At 42.1% G+C, this 27,020-nt stretch overlaps 1 protein-coding gene across 5 annotated transcripts; it reads right to left on the minus strand.

Annotated features, from left to right (window-relative positions):
• Nucleotides 1-11: 11 nt before the first annotated feature.
• kat6b (K(lysine) acetyltransferase 6B) lies at nt 12-25,082 on the minus strand. Of its 5 annotated transcripts, none has more exons than XM_042396747.1 (17): nt 24,787-25,082; nt 21,745-22,605; nt 16,768-16,876; nt 15,091-15,206; nt 14,780-14,861; nt 14,151-14,280; nt 11,781-12,742; nt 10,551-10,672; nt 9,558-9,670; nt 9,278-9,419; nt 8,982-9,143; nt 8,339-8,432; nt 6,546-6,777; nt 6,104-6,263; nt 5,426-5,698; nt 4,266-4,551; nt 12-4,133 (listed from the first exon to the last, which is right to left on the minus strand). In XM_042396747.1, exons 2-17 carry the CDS (start codon nt 22,360-22,362, stop codon nt 1,306-1,308), a joined length of 6,429 nt encoding a protein of 2,142 aa, XP_042252681.1. In that variant the 5' UTR covers nt 22,363-22,605; nt 24,787-25,082; the 3' UTR covers nt 12-1,305. The 5 variants fall into 5 exon arrangements, with proteins under 5 accessions (XP_042252681.1, XP_042252683.1, XP_042252680.1 ...); XM_042396749.1 differs by having other exon boundaries at nt 24,763-25,082; XM_042396746.1 differs by lacking the exon at nt 24,787-25,082 and adding an exon at nt 23,380-23,523.
• Nucleotides 25,083-27,020: the final 1,938 nt, after the last annotated feature.

Here is a 27,020-nt window from a genome sequence, read left to right on the forward strand (position 1 = left end):
GAACAAGCATGTACATGGTCAATCATAATTTATTCTTATGCTAAAATGTACAGCATTTTAAGTGACTGACAAAAGGAGAAAAGTCATAAATACAAGAATGTCATTCTGTCCGATTTTTGTGCACATAGCCAGGTATTTCCCCCCTTTTCTAACCAGCAACTCTGTACAGGTACAAAGGCTACAAAAGAGCAATATAAACAAAAACACAAGTACAAGTTGCGAATTACATGCAATTCATTAGCTTAGTTTGGTCTATTCACAGGCTCTATTCTTCTACACTTCGGTAAAATATAAATCCAACATTTTATAAAGATAGAAAACAAATCTACAGATGGAATGAAAACGTAGCTTTAAAGGCATTATGTAAAATATCAACTTTGGACTAAATTTATATTTTCTTTATTGTTATTCATTGTTATAATCATTTAGTTCTTTTAAATTCTGCCACACTTCTGGACATTTTGAAATGTTTTAGAATTTTCAGGGTACAAACACTGAGATATGCTTTGTTATTTTGACAGAAATCAGTCTGCTTTATTAAACAGAAAGCTGCCTCAAGGAGATCTGTTACAAAAAGACTTCAGAATTATACATACATAGCAATAAAACCTCTCAAACCGAACAGAAAACAGGACTAAGTTTACATTTTTTTACATTATTAGAATTAACAAAATATAGTTTCATCTTTCTCCCTGTGGAGGGAAACCTAATAAAGGCCAGATATCTTTAAAATGGCTTGCTATTAAGCACAACACTTGTACAGTACTACTCAATGCACTGTCACTAACAGAGACTGAAGCATGCTAGTTTTCACTTTACAAAATAAGTACAATAATTTAAATATACAAAGGCATGAGTATAGTACAAACTAATTGTCAGCACTGTTAGACAGGTACACTGAACAGGTTCAAACAGCCACTAACTCCACTTGTAGCAGGCACATTAAATGGCTTCATTTGAGGCTGCTACACGACTGCAAGACCACTGATGAAATCTCTACCTCCGAGCTCTGAACCCGCCTGCTGCAAAGACACATCAGAGACACTAACACTAATTAAATAGATTTTCATCATAATGATGTAAGGCTTCCCATCTGGAGGAACAAAAATACTTTTTTTTTTTTTTAACATTAGCTTCAAAGTTTACTCATTGATGAAAATTTTTGCATTCTTTCCAAGTGCTGCTGCTGGTTTTTAAGTAATAAACAATAACAAAAAGACACCAAAAAAAGAAAACAAGGCCAGATCAGTGCATCTTTGAACAGCAAAATGCACGTGAGAAGAACCAGCTCAGTCCTGCGGAGAGTTACCGCCTGATGAAAGGCCCTTTCAGGGACTGCTTGGACATGCCTGTGTTCATGTAACCATGGTGACCAGCTGGAGTGTACACCATGTTGCCATGTGGTGGAGCCTGCATGGGCTGCTGGGGGTATGGCTGTGTTCCCATCATGCCCATCTGCATAGAGTACTGGGGTGACTGGTTCATATAGGCGTGGTTGCCATGGTAGCCGCTGTTCATCATGGGCTGGCTCATGCTGTAGCCATTCATGGCGTTGAGGGAGGACATGTTCATGGAGTTGACATTGTAGGCTGGTGCCGGCATGATGTTCACGCTCATGTTCATGCGCGGCATGGCGGCCAACGTCCTCGATGGTGCCTGCATGGCAACAGTCTGCGGCGGCCGGGCGTACATCTGCTGCTGGTGGTGCGACAGCGGGGCAGACTTGGAGCGTGCTGAGATGTGACTCTTGGAGGCCATTTGGGGCTGAATGCGCTGCGATGGCGGGATGCCCATGTTGCGCTGTAGCATCATGGGTGGTGGAGAGCTGAGATTCGGGGGTGGGGTCATGGTGGCCTGCACCTGTGGGTTGGAAACTCGATGTCTCTCGGTCTGGGATAAGGATACCAGACTGGAGTGCTGCGATGACAACGAAGGGGTGTTTGCATAAGATGTGATGGGGTGTGAGGCCGAGTGGTTGAAAGGCAGCGAGTGAGGGTGGTCGATGAATGTGTTGGTGAACTGCTGCAGTTTGGCCAGACTGAGGCCAGACGACTGAGAGTAGTGCCCGCTGCCATATTCCCCCTGGTGGTTGATTCTCTCGTAGAGGGTGAAGTTTGGGTTGCCAGACTCAGGAATGTCTGCCAGCTGCATGGTGGTGGTGAAGTTGGTGGGTATGGCGCACTGTGCCATTGACTGCTGCTGGCTGTGCTGACTGTGTTGATTGTGAAGACTATGCTGAGCGTGCTGATTGTGCTGGCTGAGCTGATTGTGCTGCAGGTGGTGATTGTGGTGGTGACTATGCTGGTTGTGGGGATTGTGTTGACTGTGCTGGCTTAGCTGATTGTGTGGACCGTGCTGATTGTGTTGGCTGTGCTGATTGTGTGGGCCATGCCTGCTGTGGGAGTTGTGTTGACTGTGTTGAGTGTGTTGGCTGTGCTGGCTGCGCTGGTTGTGTTGACTGTGCTGGCTATGCTGACTGTTGCTGGGAGGCCTTTCCACCACCACGCAGCCCTGGGGCGACTTGACGTTGCAGTGCGGCGGTGAACTCAGGCTGTTCTGCTGAATCATCCCGCAGCTGCCAGCCATTTGCTGGCTCACGGCACAGCTGCTCTGGGGGATGCTGCCATAGGAGCAGCTGTTCTGGGAGGGGCCTGCCCCACAGATGCTGCCTCCCATGGTGGAGTCGTAGCTGCTGGGGTTCTCATAGTTCTCCGTGGTGCTCTCAATGCTGCCCAGATCGCTGAAGCCGCTGTCCACCACCTGCTGCGAATGATCCGACACCGATGGCACATCCATCATGGGACTCGTCTCCATGTTGTGGAGAGAGGGCACTGAGATTGCGCTATGGTCAGGGCTGATCTGAGTGTAGCCGCTTTCCAGGATGGAGACAGCCGGGCTGTTAACAGAGCGTACAGACTGGCTGGGATGGGACTGCGCAGAGGAAAGTGGACTGCTGTGGTCTGACTGGGGGCAGTCATCCAGCGGGGTGAGCTGGGGGCTTTGGGCCATGTGGGCATAAGTCTGCAGGCTCCTGCAGGCCTCCTGGCTTTCTACACAGTCCTGGAAAACATTCTCCCGCTCACTCTCCTGTGTCAGCGACTGAACAGCTTGGGCTGTCTCTGAGTCAATCTCTGTGCAGATTGGGGGATCCTCCCTCAGCACGGGACTGAGTGCTGGCCTCTCTGCAGGCTGAGGAGGCGCATGATCCGGACAGGGACTGGGTGTGCTCTCCTCCTCTGACTCAGAGTCTACAGGGTTATCAGAGTCTACAGCTGCTACTGAAGCGACTGCTACTGCTGCAGGTGGTGGTGTTGCTACTGTCGTTTCTGTCACTACGTCCTGAATGCTTTCTGCAGCAGTAGCTGGTTCCTCTTCACTACACGGTAGCGTAGAAACCTGCTGACTCAACTCAGAGTCATTGTCTTCTTTTGGATCTAAAAAAGGTGGGGTGTCTTCGGCTATTTCTTTCGAACTCTGTTCCAACTCTGCTTTGCTGCTCTCAGGCTCTGCTGTCTTGCTGTGGCTGTCATCTTCATCATCTGCATCCTGATCCTCTATTTGAGTTCTCTGCTCATCCTCCTCCTCATCTTCCTCATTGTCATTCTCCAATGATACAGCACCCTCTGTGCTGTGTTCCACATCTTTGGCTGGGGAGTCCTGCTCGTGTTCACTCTCATGCTGGTCGTCTTCAGGCGGTTCTGGGGAATCACTTCTGTCCTCGTGCTGAGGGAACATGGCCACAGGAGAGGCGGCAGGTGAGCACACCGGAGAAACCACCGGTGATCCCTCAGGGGAGCTTGACTTCTGGGATCGGTGGTCAGCAGGACTTGGGGGCTCAGAGGGGAGCCTCTCTAGCATTCTATCTGGACTAGCTGAGTGCCTGGCTGCTTTGCTGCCCTCGTCTGCGCTGACAACGTCGTGGTCTGGTTCCTCTTTCACTTCCTCAGTCTGAATATGGTGCTGCTCCGCCTCCATAGGAGTTTCAGGGGGCGTGTAGAGGTTGAGCTTGAAGCCCATTTTTCGCTCGTTCTTTAGCCTCCATTTAGGGGGACCCCGTTTCACTCCCTTGGGCCACCCTTTCTTCCGTTTCATTGGACGAGGTCTGCTGGGTCTCTTAGAAAGGACATCAGCTCCTACAGATAAAAAAAACAACAAAACAAAACATTTTACTATTTTGCCAGAGAATTCGCACAATCTGCTATAAAAATATTTTATGAGTAATAATTCACTATAGAATATTTTTATGACAGTTGAAATGCAATTACCTTCATTCCAGTGTTCAAGATTGTCTTTCTGTGCATTTTTCTCGAGCCTTGGGCGACCTCTCCGGCGTTTCACTGGTGTAATCTGTGTCTTGTCCTCCTCCTCCTCCTCTTCTTCTTCCATCTCACCCACTCTGCAGGTGCGTTCCAGCAGGGGCATAGGGCGCTCATCGTCTGAGTTGTCAAATGGCTCATTCAGCACCTCTGTCGTCTCAGAGATGGTTTCTGTTGTTACGCTGCTGTTTATTCTCTTTCTTTTACGCCCTCTCTTCTTGAGCACAATGGTTCTCTGAAACCCAAATAAAAGACCAACCAATGAAAACATAATAAAACCTCCGTCAGAGAAGACTAGTTTTGTAAAGAATGAAAACTAGGGCACTAGGTGGATGACCTCCATTAGGATACAGCAGAAATTCATTCAGGCTTTTGTGCTAAATGTAAAATGTTAAAACCACACAGTGAAACTAAATGTTTGAGCAATGCAGCCTGGTGTGGAAAACCACAAATGAGACAGGCAGAGTAAGCAGAAACCACAGTCTATATTTTAATTCTCCAGTTGTTTCCCAACGGCTGTCTACGACTCAACCGCTTTCCTCTCCGAAATTCTTCACAAGAAGAATGTGAAATCAATACTGTAACTAATGCACTAAATAAACTCCAACAGCCACTGCTGTTCTTTCCTGGATTCCATACAGTTTTTGTTGAAAAGGTCTCCCCTGACATCATGCAGCCGGCTGTAATATTATCTCCAGCACAAGGGGGCAGTGCCATATAGACAGAACAGATGTGAGAAGCAAAGAGGAGGGCAGTAAATTAACCATGACCATTGACAATAGTACAAGGTTTAGCCTGCACAGTCTCGACACCAGCAGTGAAAACACAATCTATTATCTACAGCTGCAGGCACACAGGGAGGCTCCAGATGACAAGAGAAAGCCACTGAACCCTCCACTGAATTCATGAATATTTATCAAACCTTTCCATCTCACCCGAGTACACAACATGGTCCCTAATGAAGGAAATATCTCATGATATACATTCAATTTCACAATGTCCTAGAATAAAACTCCAGATAATCAATGAGATAATCCCACTTGGGAAAATAGCTGACTTGTGGTGATGCAAAAGGAACATGATTCACATCAATAAACAATAAAAGTCACCTTTCTTTTGGCTGCAAGCAATGCATGGGCTTTTGTCAGGATGGGTGGTGAGCCATCGGAGTCATCGTCGTCGTCATCATCGGCTTCGTCATCGCTCAAGTCCTCCGACTGCTGGATGCGCCTGGTCCAGGACGGTGCAGGGCGGCGTTCGTAGGTTCTGTAGGGAACCTTGCAATGGACCTTCGTGAGAGGTTGTCTGCTACTGTGAGTCATCATGTAGCCCTCTCTCTCCTCCTTCTCCCAGCAACTGGCCTGCTCCTTCAGCCGCTCAGCCTGGTAATTAAACAGACAAGACGCATTATCTCTGGGAAAGGCACACGCACGACTACAACATCTGAGCAATGAGGCTAATGGGAAAACACGAGATTGGAATTAACATCATGACAAATGAATCACTGCAGGTTTCTCCTGATAATAAGAGCAACGTCCTGATTGGATGTTTGCCCGTCATGGAGGAAACATTTCCGTTAAGCAACCGTGGAAAGATTGCATTTCATGGATGTATGTGGTGAACTGATTTAGGGCAATTTTGCACAACATTAGATGCCTGCTGACAGTGAGAATGCTCTGCCCGTTAATGGCCTCAATTTGAACTCCCCAGCTAATCAAGCAAACCTTCAGCATTGCAGGAAATGTAAACAAATAACCAGCGTCTCCTGATTGATCAGGAAAACCTACATCCATCTCTGCCTCCCTCTCCTCCTCCGACAGGACTGCGTTGACAGTTGTGGAAGGTGTCCAGCGCAGGGCGTCAGGGTCCACCTCGTTCTGACGTGGGTTAGCCCTCAGCCTCTCCATGTGCCTCTGAATCAATCGCTCTCTTCTGATCAACACAATCCTAGGTCACAGAGAGAAAAGCCTATGAGATCATGTCCAAAACAGAGCGAAGCACTAGCCACAGTAGACAGAAGGTGATGTGTGGTTAAATACAAGCACAAAGACGAACTCTTTGGGACAGCAGGTGCTCCATGTCCTTGGGGGTGCTTAATCTGACTTACTTCTGTCAATATTCAGCGGCATTAATGGATATGCTGTTAAAAATACCCGCTGGCCTGGATAAGTCAGACAGCACGCAGAAGCGGCAGCACAGGCTGAAGGAGACTGCGGCTCAGAAACTGACCTGCCATCCTGTCTGTCAATCATGCCGAGCTGCTGGAGAGTAGCGGCGATGTCGTGTGGACACATCCCAGTGGCCCTGCTTATTCCTTTAACACTGATGTGTTTATCTGGGTGCTTATAAAGGTACTCCAGTATGACACTTTTCCAATATGCCAGGTAGGATAAGCGACCCAGATCTGACAGCGGCTTCTCCGGGGAGCCAGCTTGTCCTTCTTGCCTGGTGAGAAGGTAACCTAAAAAGACACGATTCAAACAAAAACAAAATGCTTTAGTCAAGCCAGAGGCTGCTGCTGGGTTATTTCAGATTGCATTTCAATCCCCACACCCCCCTCCCTTATGGATTACATATTCATGTGAGGATGTGACACTGAACCCTAGTTGGGATTTCACCTTCAAATAGTATAAAGAGAAGCGAGGCAATCAGTTTTCCTCTCCTTCAACCTCTGTCAGAAGCTATGATACATGCTGGCAAGGGCAACAAAGGAGGTTGAAAGAGGGAGTAAAGAGGAAACAAAGCGACAGAGCGCAACAAAAAAGCAGCTGGATGTCATTGCTCACAAGAGACTGCACTTAGAAGAGATAACGAACAAGAAAAAAATCTAATACTAATATGTATCTGTGTGTAATTAGTTTTATAGTGGCCCTGTCAAGGGTCATCCATTATGAGCGGCATGAAATTAATTAATGCCTTTTAATGTGCACCCACTACCGAGAACCAAACAAGCAAATCTAATCACCAAACAGTGAACACATAATATTCCAGTAATCATGAAAATATTCATTACTAAAGCTAAGAAGAGGAGCCAGTGATAACAAACACTTAGCGATGAATATTCAAATAAATTAATTGAAAAAAAAAGTCATATTTCATTTCATGTCATTTTACAAGTATATTATCATTAATAAACCAAAACAAAAGAGCTATTCCAACTCCTTTGAATTATGATTTGAAAGGGAACATTTTTCACACAGGCTCCCACTAATGCTGTGCTCTCAGAGCTACCTGAGACAAAGTGTTCCTCTAATACAATCCAATATAACAGAAAATCTTAATCTAAACAACTTCCAGCTCCAAAGCTACATTTTCCAATAAAGCCTTCAAAGAGCTCAGAACTCAGCTGTGTTCAATCTCCCTTAATCCCTGTCTTTGTTATCAGCACACTCTCAATATCACAGATCCTCTCGCATCTCTGTGTCTCAATGGCTCCCAAAGTGAACAGGAAATCAAATGCTCCATTACCGCTCGCCCTCCCCTCACTTGCTCCTTTTCCTTCTCTTCATCACACACACAAACTCGGCGAGGAGACAACTCTTGAAAAATAATAATAAAAAAAAGCTGTAATGATAAAAAACTGCCTGCCTAAACACAGAAATCCACTCAAGGCAGCAACTGTTTTCATAAGTGGGCCGCCAGGCTTTAAATATTGTATGTGTTGTGTTGCATTTACTGGACTAAAACATAAAAGCAGCATCTATACCTCATCACAAGTCAAAGAGAGAGAACTGGGGTTTTTTCTACAAAAGAGCTCTCGAGGCGATGCTTAGGTAAAATACTATTGGCCATCAAATAATGTATGCACACGGAATATAATGTTTCTCACTCCTAATCTTCTGTGATTGCTTAAGCACTGTACACGAATGCTCTTGATTCGACCACTTCAAAGCCTTAACCAAATAACAGCACCTTGCCACAAGCTACAAATTCACCCCTTAATCTGAAATTGTTTGTAAAGACCAAGGAAAAAAAAAAAAAAAACTCAGTTCAGTGGTCTAAAAAAGCATTAAGGAACTTACTGAAATCAATAAGGAACCTTCCAAATCCTTGCCTTTGGTACTGAGGCATGATCATTATGCAGGAGACATTGTACTTCTGCTGGCAAAGCTTTTCCTGAGGGAAGGAGAAACAGATCAAGTATGTCAGAGCTCTGCTGAAGCTGGCAATTTACTGCACCTGCCATTGTCCTTGTCTGAAGCTGTGCACGTGTGCATGCACGCCACACACACACCTTCACTAAAAAGTATTGCTCTGTGTGTGAATTAGGGCTGCAGCTAACGATTACTTACATCATTGGTTAATCTGTTGATTATTTTTTGATTTTTGGATTAATTATTTAGTCTTTACAATGTCAGACAATTGTGAAAAATTTCAGAGTCCAAGGTCTTGTTTGCTTAGTCTACAAAGATATATAACTACAATCATATCAAACTGAAAAACACAGAATCCTCATATTTGAGAAGCTGGAATAAGTCAATGTTTGCCATTTTGCTTGACTAATCAATTATTTGACTCAACATTTAAGCAAAACTGCGAATAAATTGGATGCACTTAACAAAAAAAAGGACAAATTAGAGTAAGATCTCTCTGTATCAGTATCACCATTCAAATATGATGTGCGGTATTCCTTCATTTCCCATATAATCACTCTGTAATTCTTACCTTGGAGAAATAGCCCACAAGATGACAGCCTTTCTCATCATTCTTTGTAAGTATGTAGAAGAGGAAAGGCTCCACATCATAATACAAGGTCTTGTGATCCAGGAAAAGCTTGGCTAACAGGCAGAGGTTTTGGCAGAATAGTTTGCTGACATTTCCATCAACCTAAACACGGAATAAAAGGAGCAAGAGGACACTGTTCAAACAGTCCCATTTTTTCCCTCCTCCTCCCAGAACCCATTCAATGGAATCTCATGCAGCATACAGTTATTGCTTTATTGCTGTAAAAGGAAGCTGACCTCAAAGACGGAAAGGTCGTCCTTTCTGTAGATTTCATTGGCTGGCGGGTGGAACCAGCCACACTTCTTTGTGTGTCTCTGGAGAATGTTTTTGCTTCTCATGTACTTCAGACAGAACTCGCACAGATAAAGCTTTTGTAATCTAACAAAGACAAAAGGGAGAGCTGCGGTTTGTACTCAGGCATGAGAGGTTTTTTAAAGGACATTCAAATAAAATTTGTCTCAAGTAATAAAGTAATAAAACAAACTGGCGTTGTCTGTTGTGTATCATCAACATTACCTTGAATATTCAGGCGGGTAAGGTGACGAGTACCAGGTTTGAATCTCATTCTTCCCGAATTCAATGACTGCGGGGCATCGCATGGAGTCTGTGTTCATCAGAGGTCCAGTTCTCTGAGAAAAGATTTAACAATTACAAAGGGATGAATATGCTGATCAAGATAATCGTCTCTTATCACCAGACCATATCAATGTATTGTGACAAAATTCTCTACTCCAGATTGTGGTTCACAGTTCTCATGTCAAAATGAAAGATACATTACATTTGACCACGATCTGTCAATAATTAGATCTCGAGTACTTGTGTAACATATAATCTTCGAAAAATATAGAGTTGCTGCTGACATCTGGGTTAGCTGATCCACTAGCTTTCAGTGTTCAATGTATTTTATCATAGAGAGTTTCTTTTACTGCTCTTCCTAAAAATCTGAAATGTTCCTGTGTTTTTCTGTCCTTACTCTAAATATGTCTGCTGCTACTACTGTGTTGAGGGAGTAAGATTTGAGCACAGATAAAAGATTATATGTATTATTTTGTTTGCGCTGAATGACTACAGCTCCCATGAGTCTTAGCCATACGCATGCTACTAAGACCTCATGGGAGTTGTAGTTGTTAAGGGCTAAAAAAAGAAACATTATTTATGTTGGTTAAAATATTTAAGACTCGTATGTTACTAAGCAGCACAGTTGTAGCTCCCCAAGAAACCGTTTATGGGAAAATACATAATGTGGATGAGGATGGTGGAATAAAGGATAGTTTAAGGCAGGGTGGGACGGCCATATGTGTTTCAGATGACAGACATCTGTATGGCATATCTCTTTCAAATACTTTTGGCTGCTAGCAAGAACACAGAATTGGCTGCACATATGTGATTGTAAGACCCTGTTCTTGTAACAGTATTGTGTTGCCAATGTCAACCCACTAGTTCAACTTAAAAGTTGCAAACATTCAAGTTGGTGTTTAAGATGTTTTTCTCTTTCCTGAGTTTTCTCACCTGCGCAGCGAGTTCCTGGACACGCATGAACGTCTCAATGTCCTCCTCTGTGACGTGGTCTCTGGACATGGCCGCAAAGTCGGCTTGAGCCTCCTGCTTCACTCGCAGCTCCCCATTGTGGCCTGTTACAGGCAAAGTAACACAACATCAACACATCAGATAGCAAATCAACACTGGCCTATTTGAAGCAGCCGTGGCTGAATAATCTCATAAATGCATTCTATGCAAATGTGCTTATACTGTGAGTACTGCTGCTGAGCCTGTTTGAGGCCGTGTCTCTGAGGAATTTCATAATATATCATCTTTGCATGTTTATATGAAAATCCCTAATGTAATGAAGTGAAACTAAATCACTCTAATTGCGTAACCGCTTTCATGTGCTTAGTCATCCACCAAGACAGTTTCCCATGAATTAAGAAGCAGATGCAGTGAAGGGAGCGAGTGTCGACATGAAAAGCAACTGATGTTGGAAAGCAGGCAGTAATTTTTATGAAAGACATCAACACCATGACTTAACCACCAAAACAAAAACCCATTACAAGTGGAAGTGATGTGTCATTAACATATTTATGGAAATGTTCTGCTGGGTAAGTAGTGTTTGTGCAATATATTGTTTGGAACTGTTTGAAATACATCCATTTGTTTTTCCAACGTGTTTTTTTTTTCCGACTATAACTTCACTCCTGAAGACAGTGAAATGCAAGGGTTACTGCCCTTCTGGCTATAATCATCATGTCAGCTCTGAGTCAGCTTGGGTGGGTGAATCACTGGGTTGTATGTGTCTAATGACCACTGGAATTGAGGTTGAGTGGAGACAGTGATTTCAAGAGTGAGGGTGTGATGAGGAAGAGCGCTGATGGGACTACAGCCTCTACTAGGTAGTGATCACAATATACGCACTACTGCAGAGGGTAAAGGACAGAGCAAGGAGCAACATGAGGGAGTTAGTGGGCCATGCACTATGACAAAAGCCAACGGGCGAGAGGATGGAAGCCACGTAAACTCCGCAGCCAAGTCAAAACGCAACGAAACTGGGTTAAGAAACTAAAATAATTCAAATTAGGCAGAAGATTAGTAGACTGTTAGGATGTTGAGGGTGTCTTCTCAAAGAAAAGATTAGCTCTAGTCTGGAAAAAAAATAACTGCGAGTGTCAAGCTTTAAAAAAATAAAGAAGAAGCTTAAAAGGTGTGGAGACGCAGGTCTTGGCTGGCGTTTCGAGCCTTGCTTACCATGATTATTCTCAGGCTTAATTCTTCCGTCTGTCAAGTCTCCCTTTCCTGGTGAGGGGGCTCCCTTCTGAGGGCTCACTTTATACCTCAGCCTGCCTAGTGTCCTGTGCTTTTTAAGGAAGGGGTTACGTTTGAAATGACTGACCATCTTAAATGGGTGTCCTCTGGGTCGTCCCGGCCCAGCAGATGTGGAGTGTAACCTATTTCTATTAAACTCGCTCTTTCCAAGGCGCTGGGGCCCCGTTTTGGACGCATGGGGTGAATCCTGCTTATGGTGCATGCGCTTAGGCGGCGCATAGCAAGGTAGTCTCTTTTTTCGCGACTGTCCCTGAGTAGTATAAATGTGTGAGAGTCCGTCAAATAGTCCCTTAAGTTGGCTGCTATTGCAGAGACTACTCAGGGAAGGAACACTAGACTGGCTGGAAGAGCTTTGGGGCGAGTTAGCAGAGGTGGAGCTGCTGGACACCTGCGAGGGTGGGCTAAGTCCCGGCAACGTGGGGGCGGGAGGAAGTGCAGAGGACGAGGGGGTTATCTTTTGAGTGGCGTGAGCAGCAAAGGCAAACGGCTCTGGTGGCTTGGACAGTTTGGGCAGACCCTTGTCCCTAGAGCTTAACTGTTTGGCAGGCGACTCTACAGCTACAGCTCGCGAGCGACGGCCCACGGGGGAAGGGGTAAAGAATTTGGAAAGCCCATCAATAAGCCCTTTGGTTTTCTTGTTAACGGTGAGTGTAGCTGGGGTGGAGGTGGGCGTGAGGGGGGGAGTGGTGGTGGGAGTGGAAGTGGTGAATTGGGTGGCGTCGACCGCACAACAGGGGTCTGCAACAGCCATTCTGTCTCTGGCGTCCTTCACAGATGCAGCATGACCAGATGAAGGTGTGGAACAGACGGTAATCTTTTGAACCCTACCAGGTGACCCCCTTCCTCCAAGTGCTACCATGGAGCCATCACCACTGGTTACAGACCTGCGTAGACAAGAAAAACTGAATCAAGATCTCACCGGACAACAGATCTGTAAGTTATTCTTTATTCATTCATGGGACATTAAGAGTTTTTTGGGAACAATCGACATATTGTGTATCCAAAAAATCTCAAACAAAAAACCAATTTACTGTTTTAGCTTATGTTTGCTTGTTGTGTTCTTATTCTCTGTAAAAGCATTTTGTAACTTTGTTAAAGGATCATTTCCAGTTTATTACAACTTGAGTCCTATTACATGGGTTTTGACCATCATTTTTATCTATATCTATCTTATAATTTTGATTGATTGATTATTTTTCATTTCAAACATGTTAAAATAAAATAAAATATATAGGCAGTGGAACAAAACACATAAAAATAACAGCAAACTTTCAGTAAACAACACAAATAATAACCATTCAATGTTCGAAAAGGGTGTAGGATGAGGTGAAGAACTTTTCTAGTCCTACCTCATTCTTTTATACTTTATCAATCATAACAACACGAGAGAATAAAGATAACTAGCATAGAAACAATAACAACACAAGTCAAAAAGACACACTGTACCAAATCATATTATCCAGTCCACCTCTTTGTTCATCCATGCTTCATCTGTTCAATGTTATTTTTAAAGATTTGTTTAAACTTACTTAATGTTCTACATGTTTTAATTTCTTCACTACAGTTTTCCCATAGATTAACTCCCTTTATTGTGATACAATGAAGTTTTGCATTTGTCCTCACTAATTTTTTTAATATATATACATATTCCTCTCAAATCATATTTACTTTCCCTCATTTGAAACAACCTTTGGATACTGTTTGGTAACTATTGATTTTTTACTCTATACATGATTTAAATAGTTTTGAAGTCAACCAGGTTGTTAAATTTTAGTGCATTTAGTTTGATGAAGAATGGGTTTGTTGGTTCTCTGTAAGTGGTTTTATTTACGATTCTTATGGCTCTTTTTTGAAGGATGAAGATTGGATCTGTGTTTGTTTTGTATGTGTTCCTCAACACTAACACACAGTAGGTAATGTATAGGAGTATGAAGGAACAGTACAAGGAGTATAGTGATGGTTGATTTAGGAGATCTTTGACTTTATATGATATTGCACTTGACTTTGATATTTTTGCTTTAATATAATTTATGAGTGTGTGTACTCTTTGATTTCTACATAATTTATCATGAGATTCTTGTTGAGTTAGTTGAACGATTCCCAAATGTTAATATAAATATTATATTTATATTAACATTATACTCAACAAACTAATTGCTGAGAACTCTGGAATTCGCAACATCACTCACAACCACAGCAAGTACGGCAAGTAGGTCGAAGTTGAACCAGAGGCAATATGAATTTTCCTTTAACAAATTGAAACTGCTAATATTGAAATTTGTGAACACTTACATTCTTTGCTTGAGCTTATTTCTGGGCCTTCCGATTGGCTTTGCATATCGACGTTTGATCTGATCGGCTTTCTTGTGCAGCAGTTTCTTCCCATTCTCCTTCGGCCTGCAGACTTGGCAGATCCAGGTTCCTGGAGGGTGTCCAAACACAGAGAGTACCATTTGGGTGGGTTCATCAATTCAGAGGACATACAGTACATTCATTTGAAACATTTCCTTTAATACCAAGAGCTGGCGAGGATCCCACCAGCTCACAATGACAATCAATTACTCAGCACAAAGCGAAAATCCATAAGAAAAACATTGGGTCAATTCTCTGTCCAGTGAAATAGACTTCGTGTCAGCTTGTTGAGCAAAGCTATGTGACTTGTATGAATTGCCTGCCAAATGTCCTACTACAGTACGTGCACCATCATTACAAGCCTCGCTGTAGGGTCACTACTGTAATCCAGAGATAGCAAATCTCCCCGGGGATGCTGGAATAATTTGATATGCATGCAAAGCTCCTAATAAGCCACCGCTGCCTCTCTGTGTGCTGAGTGACAGCCCCAAACGGCTGTCTGTGAAGAAAAGGCTTTGAATTGACAGCAGAGAGGGAAACAGAGAAGCCAGACAGTGTAAACACCTCACCTTTTGGCATTCTTGAAAGCGGCGGGTCGCAGCATTCCATGTGAAAGCCCCGATCACATGAATCGCAGAATAGCATCTCATCCTGAAAGGGAACAGCAGGCATGTGTAAGGGATGTCCCTGTTGCATACATGTAACGACACCCACATCATTTTAAGTCTTTTGCAAAAATAAACCCAATTGTGCACAAGAGAGGCTTTACAAATCTGAGGGAAAACCAACAAATCCTCAGGGATGCACAAAATGGGATCTACCTCCAAGCCAACAACACTGAAAATGGTGTGTGTTAAGATGTATGCAACATCGTACTTACAGCATTTTTCCCCTGTATTCGACAGGAGCTGCAGGTTTTGCATTCAATACACTGCCACCGTAATCTCTTCACATTTGAGGTTAATTCAGGGGAAAACTTCAGACATGATGGATGCCCTTCAGAAGTAATCAAAAATGCATATTAGCATGACACATTTTTTACAGCGTTGACTGTGTCACAGAGCTGGAGACAAGGCTTTCTATTTAATCACACAGTAAGGTTAAATATTAACATATTACATCATCAAAAACAATGCGGCCTATATGTCCGCGACACTTTTTCTCCCCTCTGCCACAAGTTGTGTCTAAAAACAGTATGATCGAACATCTGAGCCGCTAATTAAAGATAATTTGATCTTAATGAGGCAGAAACAGTAGCAGCACTCATTCTAATGGAAGCCGATCCATGAAAGTCATGTAAAAGCTTGCCTTCTCCCTCACCCGGCTCCCTCTCATGGTTGTAAAACAGCTGTTTTACAGTGAGAGCACAATTTGTGTACACTACGAGCAGTTAATGAAAACCACCTCGACGCTACTTAGTCAAATTTGAGCTATAAAAATGTCACCAGGAGAACAATTCCTTACGGCATTTAAAATAATTGTTCAAACATAAATGACTCCTTGGCAGAGGTAATTTTATGGGGGGTTAGCAGTTTTGTCTGGAACAAAAGAACAGTAAAGGAAATGCCACCAATCTGCAGCGGGAAAATGGTTGATCTTTGATCCGCTGTGCCTGGTGAGCTATATAGAAGATTCTGAATTGAACGAAAATTACTTGGGTGATTTCAGATTCTAATGGCCACTTATAGAGCATCTGCCCTTCTTGAGCCCAGTGAGAGTTGCAAGCAATTTGGATCCCTTCAGCCACTCAATTTGAACATTGTTCTTCCAATAAATCCCTTAAAGGGAAGCAGAAAAAATATGGAGCGAGAATATGACATCTGCCTAGCCGACGCTGAGAACTGCTGATACCAGGGTTTGGTGATATGATGATATACTGTATCTTGTGAGATGACAGAAATTTATCAGCCATCACAGATTTTTCTATAACCTTTATAGTGAAGTAGCTTTAATACCTCTGGTGATATTCGGAGATTGCAGGCTATGTTGCAAATCAATGAGCAGGACAGCTTTAAGGAAATATTGGATTTTTGCATCAATGTGATTTAAGTGTTATGATTTTCCAGGTATTTAAGGCAAAAAAAACCACATTTCCATCTGGTTATGTAAACATTTGGTTAACTTAATCTCCAAAAAATGCAATACAGCATAGCAATAAAATAATTACATATATAGCTTGATTATGAAATGAAGTTACATACCATGATAGAAAATGTAATACATGTTAGCCATGTATATGTTCTACTACTCTAAAGTTTTAATTTTTCAGGGCTGGGCAATAAATAAGTATTATCCCTTGTTATTACTGTTATTACTTACTTTTGTGGTATAGTTTTACAAATTTTTGAGATCCAAATAAATTATAGCAAGCAAATTGTTATTGTTATAAAAGTAACAAAAACGAGCGAGTGAAATTATTGTTTTACACAATACCAAATGATTTTAACCATATTGTCCAGCTCTGTTCCTCATACACTCACACTGTTGCCTCTGAATCTTGCCAACATGCTAACAGTTCTGTCCAGACTACAACATGTTATGGCTTGTGAGAACTTACCACTGCTCCCACAGTCTGCACAGGACAGCAGCTCTTCTGGCCGCTTGTCCCGATTTGACTCTTTCGTTCCAAGACAGAAACTGCATATTGGGATGGGGTCAACCCGGAGCTGGGTGGGAACACAAACAGAGACAAACTGTTTAAAAAACAGAAACGGGCACAGGCTGCGTATGTAGTGCTTGAAAAGTCTGTTTGTTTTCGGACATTTTATCTCGTCAGGAGTTGGGAGATTGCTGTATACATATTGCTGGTTAAGGCAAGAAGGTAAAAACCTGTGTGCGGATGAAATGAAACAGCCACAAAAATACAAACCAGAAGCATGAGCTCAGAGAATGAGCAAAAGTCGAGTTCTCACAGACTAGAACTGAATAATAAATGAATCTTGTCCTCAGAGATATGCTGCGTTTCAGATCCACCTCCTTTATCCATTACATCTGAATGGGAGAGTGATCTTAGTAATCATAGTTTAAGGGCTTAATCCAATTCTTAAAGCTTGCACTCCAGTCTGAAAGGATTAACCAGCATGTAATCAAATTACCTCAATAATAAAACATGCTCTCATTGTTACTGCCGTGATCCACCGTAAATGTTGCAAGTCTCAGAACAAACACTCATTTAAGGGCTTACGGTAAAGTTCAGAAGAAGTAAAATATGAGCTCAAGATTTAAGAGGATTTCCCCATTGATCACTAAGAATGAAGAGAGGCTGACTCCAGGGAGGGAACTGGGAAATACTTGACTTGTCATCTTGTTAAACAGCAGCCAGTCAAAACCTAACCAATCTTAGGCTGAAATTATGGTCACACTCAACTCAGATTGTGTACCTTTAAATATGACATCATATAAGCAAACCTCTAGAGGAGCATCAAACAAACTGCTGCCTGCTTGAGAGGAAGTTCTAAACGGAAAATAACACTCACAGGGTGTGACCATAAATAACCTACCTCATCATCAGTTTACACACTAAGGCCTTGTCAATCGACTGGAGCTTTGAAGGGCACTCTGGGGATGCCCATAATTAGTTTCTATGATGCAGATCAGCATCCTCACCTCAACCAAATTTGCGACCTCCAAATCTCTATCGGTGCTGACCTCTGCCCGACCTACAGTTGAATAAAGGGGTATCTTGTTTTGTTTTTTTTCCCTCCATCCGGCAACACACACATATGACAGGACAATCCTTTCAACCCGTCACACCATCTAAATGATTCCCAGGAGGATATGTAGCAAGGATACAGTGGGAATTTAGTCATTGCTCCTGGCTGTTGCATCAATTAGATGTTACGGCGAGGGAAAGCAGTTTACTGCCACATCAATGATTACTCTATTTTCCAACCTGCCAGGTCAATATTTGAAAGCGGGCGCTGGCATTAGAAGCAGACTGCTGCTCACACAGCTGTGATTATGGACCAAAAACATTGAAATGCAACTGCTACACCTGTAGGATACAACATGTGGCTCAGAGGTAATCAGTGACTTTATTGTCTCATGTTGAAAAAAAGGAAGTATATTTTGCTCAGATTTAGCAAGATGTAGCCTCTACAACTGCAAACAATCTTGTTGAACAGGCCTGGTTAGAAGTACTGTTCATATTACAAACGAACACAACTACTGCTGAAACGATTAGTCGATTGACAAAAAGTTTATCAGCAACTATGTTACGCCATTTATCAAGCCAAATGTGATGGCTTGTTACATGTTTCTAAATTGACCTTTGGCTCTTACAACTTGTGATAGTTAGTTTTCCCTATTTTCTCACATTACATAGACTTAACGATTAATCAAAATCAACCCCAGTGTTTTGTTAATTGGACTGCACAATGTCTGACAATTAAGGGCTTATCAAAGTTCAGATCACGTTCACTTGGGGCAGAGATAAAGAGAGAAATATTAGCTTTTGTCCTTGATCATAAGCCATCTTCCTTCTAAAAGATGCAGTGAAAGGCATCTGAAAACAAGGGCTCAGAGTTGTGAGTGCGTTATTATTTCTTCTTTATGTACAAAAAGCACATGTGTGTCATTAGGGATGGTGTTCAATAGCATTTTACCAAATTGGAATCCCTTGCAAATCTATTAGGTTTACCTTTCACCATCTGAAGTAACTAAAGGCTAAAAGAACTACAACTCAAAGATGTCTAATCCCCTTTTGTTAGCTGTGAAAGCAGGAACACTAGTGTTGTTAGTGGCAGCCTAATTAATGTTCACAACCTGTACCTACAACGTGAAAATGAGATGCGCAGCGTAATGAAATGTTCATTAAACGTATCTGACACGTTCAATTAACAGCTGTAGCCTCCTGTACTTCACAAGCTACTTACTCCTGTTTCAGAATTATTAAATTGATCAGATTAAAATGTTGATATGATATGAATCAACGTTTAACTGGGAGACTCTTAATCTGATGTGAGATGATCAGCTAGATCATTTCTCTAAAGACACCACTCTGTTGGTCTCTGTTAAACTACAAAAACACACAGCCCACAGTGGTGTTACAAAGTGATGTGTGTTTTCCCTCCCAAACAATCTTTTGTTGAATACAGACACCAGCTGCAGAGAGCATTTTAACAACAGAATAGGCAAACTTTTCATTTTAGCCGTTACAGAATTAATGTTAATTAGCTACAGCTGCTCTAATGTGCTGCCGGTGATGTCTGTCATTTTAACCAGCGACTGAGACAGTTGGCTAAAAATGAGAAGCCTGCACCCTGTATACTTTCCATTGCCCTTTGCTAATACAAAGAGTGAGGAGAGATAAAAGGTTTGATAAGATAATTGTTAGCGTCATAGCTTAACGAATGTGGGCATTTTGCTGACTAGAAACCAGATCCGAGATGAAACCAGCTATCGGAACCCATCCATGTGGTATTTTTATTACACTGCATGCGGAGAAAAACTGAATCACTGAGTAAATAATTTTCTTATGAGCCTTTAAACTTTGGTTTTGGATCAACAAAATGTCTGTGCTAGTGTGCAGCCTGCACATAGTGCTGTTGAAATGCTCAGAGCTGAGACACACACACACACACACACACACACATAAAAAAAAAAAAAAATAAATAAAAATATATATATATATATATATGTATATATATGTGTGTATATATATATATCTTAATAAGTCTTCACTTCATAGCATAGTCTCCGATGGCTGAGCTATGAAGTCTAATCCAGGAACTGGAGAATTAATTTCCATCAGGAATATTCTTATATTCTTAGGCCTGGTGATTAAAACCAATAGCAATTTGCAAATCTACCACAGCACAAAAATACGCAAACAGAGAAACAAACACAGCTGAAGAGATGCTGATGATTTTCTTGGGGATTCTAAATTAAGTACATTACAGGAAATTATGCTGCTTCAAAAGAGCAGGCTGTCCTGAGTGAGGGGGTGGGGTCCTATTAGAACACTGCTGGTAGAGAGAGAGAGAGAGAGAGAGGTAGTGAGAGACAGAAAGAGAGAGAGAGAGAGAGCTCAAGTGGTTGCATAACACAGCAGGAAAAAAAAACTCTCATTCCTTGCCTTTGTTCCTGCCAGAGTCTCTTCAGAATGTAATAAACTCAAAACCAAGACTGCTCTTTTTTACCTCAAAGTATCTGTTATTCTCAACACACACACACACACGCACACACACTCGTTGTGCTTAAGGAACAGAGCAGGCAGAGATGTCTCATCCTTTGAAGTGAACGGCAAACCTGGACTGGGCTAGGTGATGTCATCAGGCCGGGAGCAATAGGTTGAAATGTTCCAAATGGAAAACAGCAGGCCTTCCTCAGCTATGAGAACCATCGCAGGACACTGTGTCTCTAAACAGTTCTCAGTTTCACTCTTGGCCTGACCACAGACACAGTCACAGTTGTGGCTGCAGTATCAAGGTGTCGCTTCCTGATTATTCACTGCGAAACTGGTGGGGAGCTGGGTGACATCTCTATAGCCTGATGCTGCTCGTCACTTCAGCTGCATAACTTGTGCATAAACTATTAGACCGCAGCTCATCTTGATAAGCCTCAACACATGATCTGCAAAAAGCCTTCACAACAAACTATCTAGATGACTGTATGCTGCGCTTTGGGGCCACACAAAGAAAACTACTTTCACTCTCCTGCACTCGACAGTGTCTTCTTAAAATTGCAAAGCGAGTACAAAAGTGCTGTCATTTCACAGGCGTTTGTTTGCAGCGTGTGTTAAAGCTAAGCACCAGTAAAAAAGACACAATCTCTGCAAGCTATAAACCACCCCTGAGGTGCCAAAAGCAGCGGAAACAATGCAACCTGGAAGTTTGTTTATATGGTTTCTTTTCCTCTCTGGGGCATCTCGGTTAGCACAAAGGTCATAACAGCTGCATGAAGTCTGAGAATATTCTGTCCAACCACACATACTTCAGCTCCAATTTCCCAGCCATATTTGCAAGGACTACTTCGTGCTCTTGCCTTTGTCAATTACAAATAAAATATCCCAATTCTGTTCACTAATGCTTTGCTACTCACAAGACAGCCAGCCACATCCCTTAAGGTCATTAGGCTAGAGTTACATAACTTGTGGGAAGCCTACAGCAGACTGCCTACCACACACTGTCAGCATGACTTTCTGGTTATCCAAGATCTCTTATTATGGAGACCAAGACCAACACAACCCCAAAGGGACGCACTCTAGATTTGCGTTGTTCCTGACCTGCCAAGTTAGAGTCCCAAAGACCACAATCATAAAATTCCCATTAAGGAAAATGTCACCCGTCCTCTTTGGAATAAAAATTTTCCAAAAAAAGTTCCAAAAGGCCTTAATACATGGAAAACAAAGCTTTAGTACATGTTATGGCTGAGTGACAGTGTTCAAATCAATGACACATTGATAACAAGATTATTTCGGTCATTGGGACATCCCTTTGGGGTAACAGCAACATAAGACACAGCAAAGGTGAGGGTGATATGAGGATCAGCGTGAGGTGAAGCAGTGAAAATGCAGAGGCCAAGGTGTGTGTACCTGGTCTCGCTCATGGGGGAGGAGTGTCACTGATGACAGGACCAAGGGGGAAGCACTTGGACACCTGGAGCCCCTTCCCTCTGCACTGCCATGGCTGAGCTTATACCGCGGGCCGTTTTTCAACAACCTGCCGTTGTTAACCGACCGCTTGGCCGCCAGCCGTAACCTCTGCCGGAAAGCAGGGTTATCAACAATGTTTGAGAGGTCATCCTGGTTCCTCAGATACCTCTCGATGTTCTTTAGCGAGGAGCCGTGTGTATCATCCAGGCCCTCAATGGCCCTCTTAAGTATCTTATTCCAATCAATATGGCGCAGATCGCTTGAATTCCATATAGATTCCTTTGATGGCACAGACACGTTTGCAGGCGGGATTGATCCAACTCTCCCGGGATTTCCTGGGTCCTTATAAGAGGCGCTCCCCTTATTTGTAACCTTGAGAATAGAGCCATCATGAACACTTAATTCCAACTGCTCAAGGACGGTCTTCTTGTCCAGTCCATGTGATGTGGCCACTGCATGACAAATTCTCTCCTCCGAGGGCCTCTGCTTTTGCCTTTTGATTTTCTGTATTGCTTCAAGAATCCACTCCGTGTACAGAGGGTTTGCAAGTTTTACCATGGTTGAACAATTAGACTCACAAAAATGTGATCCATACAGATTCCTCCTTTCTGCTGCTGAACACTGGGTACATCCACATCCTTGATAAGGTCAAAAAGTTATGTTCCACTCCGCCATCCACATATTTTTCCTCAATCCTGGGTATCAGACATTGAACTTGAGGAAAAAGTTGGCACTAATAAATTCCACAATCGTAGTTACCACCTGACCTGGAGCTGTGTTAATTGAAATCCCAGATCAAATCTAAAAGGGGAAAAAAAAGAGAAACAAACAAGTCAAATACATTTGTAATTCACAAACTCTCCTGTTAATTGCTGGTTATTTCCTCTAATATACATTCTACAAACTAGCTTACAGCATATTAGATATAAAGGCTAAGCCAGAGGCATGTAGCAAGAACTTTAAAGATGTGGTAAAACATGAGCTACAGATGAATTATAACAGATGCAGGAGCTGTCATGGCTGCTAAAGAAATTACAGTGACTTAATCCATAGTCTGACACCATATTCCACACAGCAAACCAGATGTCCATTTCAAAAGAGACTATTTTGTCAAAGTAGCTAATAAGTTTCCACACTATGACAGTTTAGCTTAGCTAGAAACTTCTACCGAGTTCTGGAAAAGTATGAACTCTCTCCTCGACACTTTTTTTTTTTTGGTTTCAGATTCATTTTCTACATTAAAGAAAAAACAAAACAACCTTACAAGTTAACATTACTTCTACAGCGTAATTTACAAAGTGTCAGTTTAACATTGCGTTTAAAAAGAAGCCGTTACTCACAAAAAAGCACAAAAAGGAGGTTTAACTGTAACGTTTAACCGTTAGTCGCCCGCACGCGACTTTTGACAGCTCGACGTCCGCGACGACTAACTGATCAGCGCGAGCATTAATGACAGATGTATATAATCAATGTTCACTTCCTGACAGCTGCCGTTAGACGTTTTAAAGGCCAGTCTGCAAATCATCACCGCGCCGTTTAGCGAAGGAAGAAACCGGTAATAACTACGTAACAAACCTAGAGTTGTGTTTCCGCTGAGTTGAGCAGATAAATGACAGTGTTGCCAGCATTACTGATGTCACCTAAACAGTCGCCATTTTGTTACAATGTTGTAGTTTACATGAATCCGACATGACGCTGATTACAATCCAATGGAGTCTCATTAAACCTTACCTACACTAATGTGCCCTCCCTAGCAACTTCAATATTGGCTGTAAAGACAAGATCCGATTTCTGGTTTGATAAAGCACATGTCAATCTTTATGTATGAGCTCACTCCGAGAGGCACGGCACTGGCTGTATGATCTGTCACTTCACTCAATTGACCCGCCTCTTAAGGTGCCTTCAGTGATGAATTGATATAATTTACCTCCAACAGTCATAATATCTTAACTTACAGCTCTACCCGCAGCGACAGGATATTATTAAGTCACACGTACACTATAACAGACATAAACTGGCTGAGTTATGATTAAACGAGATAAATATTTAACCTCATTTGCAAAGCGTTTAACACCGGCCCACCTTAATTAGATTCCTCCTTGAAACAGTTGGTTACACTTGAAAGTGATTTGGATCATTTTAGACTTTAATTGGCTGTTTGTTAAATCTATCATTTGTTTGCATTATAACCAGCAAAGACTCAAGCGCTGATTTAAAGTGGAACACGTCTCATTAAAATAAAATAAATAAATAAATAAAAAACCTTCCAGGTAGCATATTCAAGACTCCTGCAGGCTAAAATGTGTGAAAGCTATCGCCTTTCCCTCCTCTTTATCTTCCTCCCCTTTTCATTCTTTCCCCCCAGAGAGGAGCCGTAATTCTCCTGATATTTAACATTTAAACTATGTGACGTTAAATTGAGGGGCGATGAATAAACGTTCCGCTGAGCTAAAAAAAAAAAAAAAAAAAAGTAGGTTTTTCTGTACGCTTCACGTCTGCCAGGCGGAATTATTAACGTCCTGTGTTGCGCTGTGCAATGATGGCATGACCTCTTTATCACCATTAACTATCAAATATCTCCGATGAGGGAAAAATAGTGAGCCCTGGAGGGGAAAAAAGATGTTCAGGGGGGAATACAAGTTAACACGACTGCTGGGAGAGTAGCTCCTTCGTCACTGCTTCTCAATTATGTATCGCTATAGTTTTTTCTCAGCTCCCATTTCTCAGCTCAGCGCCGCTCTCGTTTTCCATATTATATTAGGAAATGATACACAGCCTTCTTTGGATTTTTTTTTTAACACCGTTTTAGATGTTACACAAACCCGACCGACCTATCTAACGTAGCCGCCGTTAAAAAGCGAGAAGGCAACAACAACAAATTAACGCCAAGTTTCATGCAAGAATGAAGATATAACTAGAATGAAAGAGAAAGAGGAAAAAAAAGAGGGCACAGGCTACCGTAAATATTTGCTGGTAGTTTACCTCTTCAAGTTTTTCCCCCCCTCGGATACTCCTCTTCATTATCGGGGAAACGTCGAAGGATAAAAATGTGCAGCGACATATCCGAGCGATTTCGTGGGATTTGATCTCTTAAAGCGAAGGCTGAAAAGCTTGCGCCGAGACATGGAGAGGACCTGATAACAACTAATTGAAAGGTTAATCTACATAGCAGCCTGTGACAAAGTGGTACCCTCCCCCTTCTTCTTCTTCCACTGTAGACATCCCTACTTCAGTGTAGTGGAGCGGACCGTCGCCCCTTTAGTGCGCTCCTACAATGATATTGTCAATTTCACTTTTTTCCCCCTCCATCAACGTGTCCAGTGATGAGCCAAGAGGAGCATTTTTTTTTAGACTTCATGTTTTTGGAGGTTTACTCTCGACAGGATGCAGAACATTTTTATGTCATAACAACCCTACTAACATCAATCCCCTATGGCCATTTTAAACTTCCATTGATGTGCAGAAGATATAAACCCAAATGTGATTGATTTTGACACAAACACATAAATCCAGAATTTTAGCCATTTCCACCACTGGCCAATATCACTCAGGGGCAGTACTGGATATTATACACTAACACCCTAATCTGCTAATTAACTTCACCATGCCCAAGGAAGAGCAATAGTTGTTAGCAATAATGTAGATCATTAAATCTTCAGTCTTTAGATTTGCGTTCCCCCTCGCTCATTCACCAACTCTTTAGCTGCATTAAAAATGCCAGAAAGCTCATTTTTCATGCAGTAATACAGATGTAATTAGAGAGATAATTGGTAACTTCCCATTAGATTATAGACACATCATGTACTGTGCAGTCAGATTTTTTAAAAAAAGACCTCAAATGAAAACATTTAACCCTTATAAAAAGACATATTTGATGTGTAATTTGATTTGCATTCATTTATTTCATGTGTTAATAGTCTTGTCATTTTTTTTCATTATGCCACATCTTCATCAGATGCTTCCCTTATTACCTTGATTACCTTGTTAATGTTTCTATTTACCTGTATGACCCATTTTCAGTGTTTATATCATTCACTGTCTTGTTGCCATTCAGTCCTCCACATTTATTTAAATCTACTTACTGATAATTTGTGAAAAATAACGTGCAAATAAAATGTTATTTGATGTAGGTGATGTTGTAAAAGAGGGTTCAGATTTGATGCGTTGGAGTGGACTAGTGTCATGATGGAGGCACTGACCAAACCTGCTTGTGTCTGGTTATAATGAATGCCACCCTGGGCCCCAGCAGGTCCTCCACTGCTGCATGGGTCCAGGGATAATTTGAATTGGAGCATGTGCCATTGCAATCTACCCATCCCCCTTCCTCAATCCCTGCCAACTGCCACACTGGTGTTCACAAACACTGCTGCCCATCTGCGGGGCAAAACACTGGCCGGGGCCCCAGTTACTCCTTTGGCTGCGTTAAAAAAAAAAAAATTCTGGTCGTGAACCCACTTTTGTAGGCAAATATCACAAAGTCAAGCTTTTCCTCTCACAGCGTCAAAGTTGTTAACAGCGCATTTAACACAAAACAGTAAATAAGAGGAGTTGTTGTAGATGGGTGCTACAAATTAACATTGGCATTAAAATTTTTGAAACTGCCTGTGGCTCACTGGCTTAGAAAACAGAATAGTATTGTAAACTGTCAATTAAATGCACAGGTTTTATGTTTGTTTTTCCACCCCGCATTCATTGAGCAAAGCAAAAGTTTACCAGGAAAAGTGAGAAAAGTATGTTTAGTAGTTTCCTTATTGTGGCAGGCATTCTCATTACTTAATCATGGCTCCCTCTTTTTGTGTTTGTGTTTTGCCATCTGTCATCTTGAGAAGCAAATGAACCAGCTGCCATGGAGTGTGATCTTGCCCAATCAGAAATGTGGTCCTTTTCAAAGCGCATCTGTGTGAAACCTTAAAAAATGCTGATGAAAAAAAAAGTGTCTCAAAGTTGTTAATAACATTTTGGCTGGAGAATGTTTTCACCTAGATGCCCCTGATTAGCATAAATGCATAATCTATGCCTCATTAAAGGAAACAGAGCTCTCATGCAGGGAGTGTAAAAACCAGATTCCTGGTGACATTTTCAGAGAAAATAAAAGAAAATATGATGTAACAGGTTGTTCTAGGGGAACAAAAAATGTTATTCTCAATCACACTTCTTTGTACAACAGATGAGTGTTGAATTGTTTTCCACAAAACACTTGAGACACTGCCCAACAC

The sequence above is a fragment of the Thunnus maccoyii genome, chromosome 20, assembly GCF_910596095.1.
Source record: "Thunnus maccoyii chromosome 20, fThuMac1.1, whole genome shotgun sequence".
NCBI classification, from domain to species: domain Eukaryota; kingdom Metazoa; phylum Chordata; class Actinopteri; order Scombriformes; family Scombridae; genus Thunnus; species Thunnus maccoyii.